Source organism: Bombus bifarius, unplaced genomic scaffold (genome assembly GCF_011952205.1).
Source record: "Bombus bifarius isolate JDL3187 unplaced genomic scaffold, Bbif_JDL3187 scf7180000008274, whole genome shotgun sequence".
NCBI classification, from domain to species: domain Eukaryota; kingdom Metazoa; phylum Arthropoda; class Insecta; order Hymenoptera; family Apidae; genus Bombus; species Bombus bifarius.
Window position 1 is genome coordinate 615072 of NW_022884558.1, and position 11104 is coordinate 626175.

At 41.4% G+C, this 11104-nt stretch overlaps 1 protein-coding gene across 1 annotated transcript; it reads right to left on the minus strand.

Annotated features, from left to right (window-relative positions):
• On the minus strand, window positions 1-8781 carry LOC117212080. The gene is made up of 4 exons (XM_033456560.1): window positions 8518-8781; window positions 6622-6800; window positions 1639-1755; window positions 1-424 (listed from the first exon to the last, which is right to left on the minus strand). Exons 1-4 carry the CDS (start codon window positions 8680-8682, stop codon window positions 316-318), a joined length of 570 nt encoding a protein of 189 aa, XP_033312451.1. The 5' UTR covers window positions 8683-8781; the 3' UTR covers window positions 1-315.
• Window positions 8782-11104: the final 2323 nt, after the last annotated feature.

Consider the following 11104-nt stretch of genomic DNA (forward strand, 5'->3'; position numbering starts at 1 on the left):
TACTCCATATCTTCGTGATAGAATTTGTATTTGATCAACGACGCAAAGTTTCATTAGATTTCTAACAAACACTATTGTCGATGCATAATTTCCATATATTCGCATTACTTATAAACAGATGAAAATATTATAATGACACTGTGATTAGTTTCACTTGCAAGCTCTCGACGTTAATCTAATAGCCAGTGCACAAGGTACGGCCATTGGGCGGTGTACGTAATTAAATGTAACTCGAGTGTCTTCGAGCAACCTCTTTGGACACCATAGCCTCGGCATGGTTATTTGGTAAATTAAGAAGAAGGATTTCGTTCTCTCTTAGAACACATCCGGACATCTCCGCTGCGCTTCGTTGCAATTCTCTTTTAGGAAGTAAGCTCTCTCATACTCGGTCATTGAATCAGTGTTGTCGTAGCTCGCTGGTAACCTGAAACGAGGAAACTTCGCTGAATTATCGGTGCAGCGCGAGCGAGAGTAATTATTAAAGGGAGGAAAGAGTATATCTTGATGAGTAAATAATCTACAAAGTATTCGCGCGTAATCGTCCGAAGGAGAAGTTGCACGAGAACGAGAAGTCGAAGAAGACGCCGGATCGTAAAAGCCTAAAGGATTAGCCTTTTTATGGCTCGCCTTTTAGCTCCGTGAAATTCGAAACTAATCGAAACGACCCGGAAATATCTAGGAAAGTTCGAACATTTCGCACCACCTTGGTAATTATCAGAAGCAACACCACGAACTGGTCTTCTTCCGGATAGAACAACAAGCTGGCTGGCCTCGGGGCCGTGGAAGAGCTCGCTGATTTTTGCCGCGCCGGAAACTTCATAACGATTATTAAAACGGAACGACGGGAAAAGTTGTGGAAAGGAATTGCACGAGCCTCGGCGGGCTTTCGAACTTTTCCTAGATGCAGCCGGTCCGATGACGACGTTAAACGTCACACCGGATGTCATGAATAAATTCAACGTGTTATCGAAAAAGTGTAACGCGACCGTCATGCTGCCAGCTTCGAGCTGCTTCTTCAGGATAACTTCACGAAAGACGTGAACACGACGACACTTTGATAGCGAATGCATCCGTCATCTCCTTCCCCTCGTATCTTCGTTAACTTCTTTCCATCTTTTATCACTTCGTGTACGTCCTCTTTTTCCTTTATTTTCTTCAAGCCGAGTATGGTTAAGAAAAATTATATTCCGTTCAGTTTGTCCACTCGGTGTTTCCTTCATCGATCAATCCACGATTAATCAACGCATCTCATTTTCTTCATCTTCCGCTATTTACCGGCTTCTCGATATTCCTCCTTAATCAATCTTTTTGCTAATCATCGTTTAACCATTCACCAGTGCTCACTTTGGTCGTCACCTTCTCGACGTTTTCACTTTCCCTCGCGCCGATCAACGTTTGATTAATCAGCGTTTTCCATTTGGTCCGTCATCTCTTTGCTGTTCGATGTTACCTCGATCAATCTTCCTCCGTCGATCGCACTTCGCCCCGTGTGATCTTCCATTTTCGATCAACGGCTGACTGATCGATCCTCTCGGCGTTATAACAAATGTATTTAAGCGATTTAAGTTTTATCTGCTTCATTAAGGGGACCGACGAAATCCAAATTATTTATTAACTTAAACGTTAAAATATACTCACGAAAACACAGCGTGCATGATCTCTGCGAGGAAATGGCCATTCCCGATCTCCCTCCGACTCCTTCTAGAGGCGTTGCAGATTGCCTTCAGGACGCAGGCCTTTCCATCTTTGCCTTGGCTTGCACGATAGAACAAGAGAGGATGGTTAGAGGGTGGTTAAAGGGACACACGGATCGTTTATCATTATCAGGCTCGTTATCGTCGCTTGGCTGTCCGTGAGTCGGCGGTCTATTCATTAAGTTCGCAATAATACCATCGTGCCTTGATACTGGCCGAGCACGAAGTGGCTCGGTGTAAACCAGCGAACGTTTACAACCGCTCTCTCTCCGCCCTTTCCAGCTAACCTCGCCCTTGCCACCGTTTTCCCCGCGAGTAAATACTGCCGATTATACATAAAGCACCACGACCTTCCTATTAAGATTCGGATAATCCGATGCTGTACACTCGCCACGCTGTGCGCTGCAACCTGCTGCGAATCTCGAGATAAAGTCGAGCTGTGTCAGGTGACTCAAATTTGGAGGATTTTAGAGGCAACTGTGGTATCAATCGATGTAAGATATTTATTTTTTAGTTGAGCATCTGTAAATGTTTTGTGATACAAGTGGAAATATATGTACAAAATGTTTCCCAGAAACCGTAAAAAAATTATCGAATGAAACTTTCGAAGGATGCCATTTCTGGTCCCCATCAAGTATCGAAGTTCAATGACCGTGTTAATTTTGTATCACCCTGTACCTCCGACCGTAAACGATAATCTTTGCCGAAGACATCGAGATCTCTTCTGTAATCGTCGCACCGTATATTCGAAACACCGAGGTTGCTATTAAAATTAATGCAGTCGATGTTGTCGTTCGCTCGCATTACCTTCGAGAGAAACTTGCTTGAAGCTACGTGTGCATCCGGTTAACAGCAGCCAGCTTCGAGAACAATGGAACAGCGATCAAGTGCAACTGAATATCTACGCTGTCCTTGCGATCAGAAAATTCGTTGCCACGTAGCATCTTGCACGATCAAGGGTAGGATAAACGTGTCGGGAAAATAATTTTCAACGACGCTGGAACAGCATTTCCTGTGACAGTTTACCGATTCACCATGCGTATTTATTGTCTCTAGGGGCGAAACGTTGGAAGCCGGTAACGAGGCGAACGAACGAGAAATCGATTTGGAAACGCGGCAGGCAGTAAATGAAACGAGCATAAATATAAAAATTAATCTTGACTACCATTTGTCGGCGTCGCGCCGAACTCCGATACACCAACTTGACAAATGGTTACCAATATCGGGCAATCGAAGATATTTATGCAAGCAACACGCGATGCTCGACCGCGCGACGACTCGCCGTTGCGTCGAACGGCTGTTTTAATCGATCGATAACGCCTTCTTTCCAGTTACGCTTCCGCGTAATGCACCCCTTTCGCTTATCCGGAGAAATCTGCGGCGTCTGTCAACACCGGAACGCTGTCGGATATGTTTTCAGCGCTCGATTCGCTTACCGATACAAGTCGCTTCAAAATGATATTTATTAAAATTTTTGTGAATCTGTTGAAATATACGAAGTTCTAATGACTAAGCATTTCTTAATTTTAATTTCTAATTTATTTATTTTAGCTTAGATTAAACGAGAAATAATTAAGCATCGCGTAAAGAATATGATATGATACTCTAGTTTCCTTCGGTTTTGAAATGTCAGGTAATGGGTTTCAGAACCGAAGAAAACTGAAAAGCGTTTCAACTTAGGACGGAGACAGTATCAAGTCACGTAACGTTCGAATATCGACAGCCAGATGATGGAAAAACTAAATCTGTGTCTCGAAAATAGTCTCTTGCCATAAATCTAGACTAACGTCGAACTCTAACAGGAATGAAAGGTTTAAGATACAAAAGCGATGCTCTTGGATAAATATCGGAATGGAATCGCGTGGCATTTATGACTCGAAGACTTTCACGCGGATTCTAAACATCGAAACAATTGGCGAATGGATCAACGGCAGCTTCAGGTTCGGCCGATCGACCCTCGAGTTCCAGCTCAATCGACTTCTTAAGGTTTCGTGCACAATCACACGTCTAAGGCAGCATTATTCGCGGGGAAACAAAGCGAGCCACGTTCTCTGATGCCTCGTTCGTTCGTTCGCTGGTCGAAATTCCAAGTTAAGGCTCGAAGCACGAAGAAAGGAGCCGCTTTATCGTTAACGCGATTCAGAACCGCACAATCGCAGACCGTCCGCCAAAAACCTACGGCTCTTTCACCACCCTCGCTCTCTTTCTCTCTTCCCTCCGTTCCATCGACAGAGAAACGAACGGCGAAAGCTCAGTTTGGCAGCGCCGTGCTTTGTTCCGTCCGTCAGCTTCTTCTGGACGCGTCCAAAGAGCTGAAACGGTAGTCGAGGTGGAATAAGAGAAAGAGAAAGGGAGACGTAAAAAGGGAAATAGAGAGCTTTGAGCCAGCTGAAAGGCAGAGAAGGTTGCATCGGTTAACGTTTCGCGATCGCCTTCCGCCATTTTCGTGGGTCAACGTTTGTTGACGACGAGGAGAGAGGAAAAAGAGCACCTGGCTCGAGAGCCGGCCACTTAACCCTCCCTCGCTTCTCGTTGTCGTTTTTCGCGATTATCCGGCGAGAATCGGACAAGTGGCTGTGGAGAAGGCCGGCTCTATCGACAGTAAAAATTCGAGACCGCGGAATTGTTTTGCATCCAGAACGCCTCTTTAGCCAGGGCCGACAACGAACAGGCCCTCTGGGGAAAGGAACAATGACGCGAACCCTTCGAACGCCGCTGCAAGAAAGACTTGCCTTTCGTAGGGGCAAGACAATACCAAAGCAAGTAAAACCGGCTTCCATGGGCAGCTTACATGGAAATTACCTGCAGATTAATGGAGATGAATATTAACAGAATAACAGGCGAATAGTGTAAATAAGAAATACCAGGTCTTTCATGGTCTAAGTGATCAGAATTAAATAATTAATTTTTAAGGGGGTATTCTAGTCTAGAGGCATGAATTCTTTTTAGCATTTGTTTATTGATATTTTAAGATTACGTAAAAAATTCACCGAAAAAAACTCAAAATTCACAAAGTTATGAGCTGGCAAAATGGGTGGTGGTAAAAAAAAGGGTGTCCTGGCGTGTATGATTTCAACCCTTCTGGTCATCTGAAGCAATAAAACTGAACGGATTCTTAATTAGTATAGATGCAGCTATAGCATGGACCTTGGAAAAGTCAAAACAATATTTTTTCACAAAATGGCGGCCGTTTGAAAAAAATTTTCCTTTTTGGCATGTTTTTTGGCAATTCCGTACTGTTTAAAAATAGTAAAATTAAAAATTTTGATCTGAGCGTGGTTGAGGCGATAGAGGAATGTATAAAGAATATTCACACCAAATTTCAAATAAATTGGTTCATTAGAGCTTGAGATATCGTGCACGTCAACTCGAAAAAAGTAGTTTCGGGAAAAACGCGTTTAAAGTTTTGAGACAAGTTTACTCGGACAACGTCTACCGTCTACTGTTCATTTGTTCCGGTCGGACCGGAGCAGATGCCACGTCACAAAAATGGCTGTAACTCATAAAATAATTGAAATTTTGAAAAATCCTTTTAAGGGCATATTCTTGAATGTCTAAACTTTGGAAATATGAAAAACAAAATTTTTCGATTTTTGCAAATTTCTAGACTAGAATACCCCCTTAAATATTTCATTTGAATAATGCTCAATTCTGATTTCTATTCGATATGGCTCACATGTAGAAGTTTCAAATCGTAACAGACAGCGTGAGCAAACGTTCGAATCCTTTTATGGGAAATTTTAATGAACAGGTAATATAATAATTATATTTTATATAAGCTTCGATGATACATTGCTTTTTTATCATTCTACGTATAAGTTGGCTACATTAAAATTTCTTTTATAATATTTACAATATAAGACGCTACGATAAATATTGTATCGTTAAATAAAGTTATGTATCGCCTTGTTCACTGATAAAATAGAAAAGTGACTAGCATCGTTCTAGATGATCGGGTTAATTGTAAATGCATGGCGCCCTTTGCCAGTATCCCCTTTGAAGATCGCGATTTAATCGCGTTTTCGATATCCTTCACAATCTCGTATAGCCGAGGATTTAATTTCGTAGGGCGGCACCAAGTTCTGGAAGAGCGCCACGATATCCAAATTGCTATCTAAGTGACCGCGGCGAGCGTAAAAGCGCATCGAATCTACATCGACCAACTTCGTTAAGAGCTTTCCTTGTCGCTCTGTTATCAGTGAAAATAAGTTAAAGCTATTTCAGAACAGCGCGTTAACAATCGGTGATTTACATCGAAACAATCATCCCCCTTATGGGATTCTCGAATAGGAACTCGCGTATATATTCTTTGTTTAGCAGGAAGGCTAAAAATTTCCCAAATCTAAACCTTTCGATTGGGAAAAGTCATCAGAAACAAAATCTAGAAAAAGCTATTGTCAAAGGATCGATTAAAGAAACAAGGTCGCGAGTGTTTCTCGAATGCGATCTTTCCGATTTGCAGAAATCTATCAAAAGAGCTCTTAAAAAGTTCTCGTCAAATAATCGATTAAAAGAAACTCACGACTACATTCTCCATTAATCAGAGAACCTCGAAATTTTCAGATCGATATTTTCGAGTGGAAAAATTTCCGCGAGCAAACTCATTAAAAAATTGTAAAGGAAAAACACGTTTCCAGGAGTCAGCAAGAAAATTGGTAAACCGGCGCAGATGCACGTTGCAAAAGCCAGCAAAGGGTTTCGTAAATATAATACTCTTTGATCCCTTCGTGGATTCAGGAATCGTTCGAGCGGACTGCACGGAACGACCGACAAACTTGTCTGGAATTCTTCATCGCACGAAAATCGGGCGGCGAAGCATGCAAAGGGCTCGAGAAAGCCTCGTCAGGCCGGAAAGACAGACGGGTAGACAGAAAACGGAAGAAATTCTTTTTTCTTTCCTTCCTTCTCCTTTTCTCCCGCCACTTACCTTCCCAAAAGAAGCTCCATCTTACGGTACAGTTGCCTTCTGCTTCGACGATGGTAATCCCCGAACGTGTTCGACAGCGTGCTCTTCGAGGGCAGCTCCCATGCCTGGCCAGCCGTCAATCCGATGGTGAACAATCCCTCAGGCTTCGCGTAGGTAGAGATGGTCATGCAATACACCAGCTGCGCACGATCGAACGTTTGACATCGGCCATTGAATGATTTCTTTCGAGAGATACGTGCAAGTCTGATTTGATGATTTCTTTGGGGATTTACGAAATGTCTCTACAGAGGTTGGTGTGAAATTAATGCAACATATTGAGTAGAATGAATAGACGAAAAAGATTTATATGAACTTGTATTTGAAGATGGCTTACTACGGAGTTACAAAGCTTGAAAGGAGCCATATCCATCGTGTACAATTTATAGAATAGAATTTTCGGTTTCATAGCGTTAAACTTTTCTTGCTTTCTTTCCTAACGAAATTATTACTGTCTCAAGTGTCAGTTATTATTCACATTGTTGAAGTGGTTACCACTTCTAAGAAAACTCTACATCTGGTCTTTTTTAGTTTTCTCAAGCACTGAAGCCATCGACAGCGCGTAGACAAAAGACTGCGACGAAGTCAGGCCATAAACAGTAGACAGGCGACGTTGGCTTCGGGGTTTTCAGTTATTAGGTAACACAGCTAGCGTGCGGATCTGGACCAGCTCAAATTGTATTTTTACTTATTACATTTCTATTTAAATATATTTTCTACCTTACAATTTATCCACGTGTTTTCTCTGTTTACACACCGAATAACCTCAACACACATGACTACGTGAAGTTTTAAATCGTAATAACTATACTTTAATTCTTTTACAGTGCGGAGAGACTCGGGCATGATATATTACATGATATATTATAAATTATACATTTTAAATGTCATCATACGTAACCCGATTATTGCTATTTATTTTCTATAAAGTGTTGAAGGTATGTGTTTTTCGAATCTAATATCAAAAAAGTAAGTAATCTCGATGACAAAGGAACAAAAATTTGAATTGAAAAGAGGATTCTTTTATCTCTTAAAATATCTCCTTTATTCTGTAATATATCACGGATTCGTATAAACTTTTTCCATCTATTTGATCCAAAGTACGTTTCAGCAATTTCGCTGACATATAAAGACACACTGTATGTTTAGATACGGGCAAACATTGTGGGCAGAAACGGGCATTCTTGGGATGTTAAACGCAACACCCAGCTCGAAATTTGCCAAGTTGTTTAAGATGAAATGGAGAAACACACCTGTGGTCAAGTAGAGGATGACACGTGAATGTAATTTCTGGAGTAAGAAGATGCCGACAGCAATTGGTAAATGGAAAAAAGTGGTTCGTTCGTCGATAAAATGTGGCTCCGATGAATGGGAAGCAATGAAGTTTTATCGGCGAGGAAAAATGCACGCAATGAAACGGCAAAGTGTGGAGGAAGATGGTCCACCGTGTCAAAGTTCACCGTGTCACGCCGACGCTTTATTGATTGTTAAACGTTAGCCCGCATTCGAATTTCCGTTCCTATCAACAATTCATCTCACCCAATTACCGACGCTCCAAGGAGAAGCTGCTTTCAGCTCCTTTTAGCGCTTGAATTTTCCATGGGAACATCCGAACACACGAAGCTAAAGGACTCACGGCCGATACGCAGCCAGCTTCAGGCCAGCCCGCTTATTAGAAATTATCAAGCATCGTTTACAGCGCAACTTCCGGCAACTTATCCAGTTAAGATGCGGCCAAGAACGGACGTGTATGCGTGATTCACAGAATGTAACGTTGTAACCGAGTTTTCCACGATGTTATTAAAGGGAAGTAACGATGTTCTAGGATAATCGGGAAGTTTCATCAAGAAGTAGACTCACTTGAATGTTGCTGCCTTCCGGAAACACTAGGTACTCGCCCTCGAACTCTCTCTTCGACCTTCCAACGCTTTTATTCCTCATTTCCTCTCCCTTCGTCCACTCGCCGGAGACTAAAACGTTAGAATACAAAAGTTCGGTGCAGAGTATAAAAAACAAGAGACACATAGTGTCTGGTGGTTCGTTAAACAGTGCGCAATTGCTTCGGTCAACGCAGGAGAAATCGGTGAACGTGTTCCTTGCTTCGAAGGAGACGTTAAGTGACTCGAAATGCCGGATGATATAATGACGGGTAATGGTGGTTAGACCGTTCCGCGGTCGTTTAGCGGGACAGTTTAAGGCGGCATCGTTAAATCGCCTTAAATTAGCCGTTAAAATGTAGCAGTACGATCGTGCTCGATTTTAACTAGCCCTGAATATACTTTTTACTGCCCGACATGGACTAGCGTATTTAAGGAACTGTGTTCCAACGATATTGTGTCTCGGAGGGGACTATGGGACAACTAACCGTAGAAGAGATTCTGTCCCTAAACTACGTTTTTCAATCTCTCGCAGATAAATTACTCTGTTGGGATACGGTGGCTCTCTGGGAAGATCTACTTAACGGAAGATTAATCTCGAAAAAGTGTCAACTTGTTGAAAGTTCCACCGAATCTTCGTACCCGAAACTTCACTCGCAAGATTTACAGCGAACTTGCTCGAATGTTTCGAAAAGAACAGTACGATACGAAGTGTATTATTAACTTTTCCATGGGAATGATGGGAAGGTTCTCTTTCTTGTCGAAAGTATCGTCTTTAATCATTGGTTACTGATCCAATGATTAATTTCCATAATCCAATGATAAATTTAATTTAAAATAATGAAAACAATAAACAATTGGTTCTCAAGATTTGCGAATTTCCCAGCTTCTTACGCGCTTGTCGAAATCTGCAATTCGTAGCAAAGGAATACACATCGAAGAACGCATTCTTGGAAATCGTATGTTACCTATCTTCTACGGATACACCTTTTTAACATTCTCATAACGGAATGTGTATAGTAAATATAAATTATAGTCTCTATGAACACAGTTTGCAAGAAGACGTTTGCTACTTGAGTCGCTAGTTATTACAAGTGATTTGGTTAAGATTTGTTGAGAATTGTGGATCGTAATCGCCGAAATAGATATGTAGGAAACACTTTCATTACGTATAGAGATGATAATAAAATAGTTTTGTATTTATTTAAGATATGATTTATACGATATACATGGATACCCATTACACGTGTTTCAGCACTCTTCCAGTCTCACTTTTACCATACACACGGAACAGTGATATTCTTTTCTTGTACGAGACACTGCGCATGCGCATACTCACATACATACTCACACACGTAGTCGCGCACATGCATGTGCAACACTACTGCGCTGCTGATCCGCTGTAGCACACAAAATTAAATATATCTCAATAAGATTCATCGGTAATTTATAAATATATGATACAAGTTATCGCCAATTATTTTCGATTACCTCGGACTTTCTCTATTCTGTTTCCTTTCAGCACAATAAATTTATGTTTAGAGAAAAACATTTAGATTGCTATTACGTATCATTATTTATCAGTTGATTAACAAACCCTGAACGAACCACACCCTTTCTATCCATCCCCTCCATCGCTCTTACATCCCTTGTCTTTCGTGCTTTCCTTTAATTATGACAGCAGACCATAGAACCTAAATAGGCAAAGAGGAGGATTCTCGCGCTGAAAAAGCTCGCGTAATCTATATTTTCGACATAGATTACGAGAAGCGAAATATAATATATAAAAAGCGTGGCCGTTAAATATTAATCGACATCGGCGCACAAGAGCAGGCCGCGTTGAATGAATAACGTAAATGGATTTTCGCCGATATCGTTCGCATAAATAGCGGACCTAGTGCAACGAGCAAAGAGCTTGTCCGCTCTGCGTGGCGTGGCGTCGCGCGGCTACTGGCAGGCGAAAATAAATTACGCGATACGATCCACGGCCAGGAGGGATTAATAGAAATGAAGGAAAGATCACGCCGAATCATCGTTTCGCGAGCTCGCTAAGTAATTAGAACGATGGGCATTGGCGTCCCTCTTTTCGACGAGGAAATTGTGAAATTTCACACTGGAATCGCTGGCCAAAAATATAATTGGAACCGGCCACCGTTCAAGCTATACGGAATTGCGAATTTGTTCATGACCGCGATATAATTCTTCCTCTCGCTCCTTTCGACAGAGCATCAAGGTTTGCCGTAGTATTACCGTGTATCGTTCTGAGTTGTCGCGAATTACTCGGACTTTGCCATTTTGATTAGCGTTTTTTTCATAATTGTAGTAATCTCCTTTTAACACCCTCGTAGAACCAATCTAAATTAGGTCGTTCTATGAGCGATGCGATTTCTTTTTGGATCGCCGTTAAAAAATAATGAAACTTGTCACGATAGGAATTTTATAAAGAGGAAAAAATGATAAACCAGCGTAGAAAATCAGATAAATTATTGACATTGTATAGATTATACTCACATATAGACGTAGGTAATTGTTTTTATTTTCATTTTATATACAATATCGTTCATGACTAT

Excerpts from the sequence above, each read along its gene's own strand:
- LOC117212080 (XM_033456560.1), bottom strand. The coding sequence starts at position 8,682 with ATGTGTCTCTTGTTTTTTATACTCTGCACCGAACTTTTGTATTCTAAC. Across the intron at positions 1,756-6,621 it reads ATGGAGCTTCTTTTGGGAAG|CCAAGGCAAAGATGGAAAGG; the intron begins GTAAGTGGCGGG and ends CTATCGTGCAAG. Across the intron at positions 425-1,638 it reads ATCATGCACGCTGTGTTTTC|GTTACCAGCGAGCTACGACA; the intron begins GTGAGTATATTT and ends TCCTCGTTTCAG.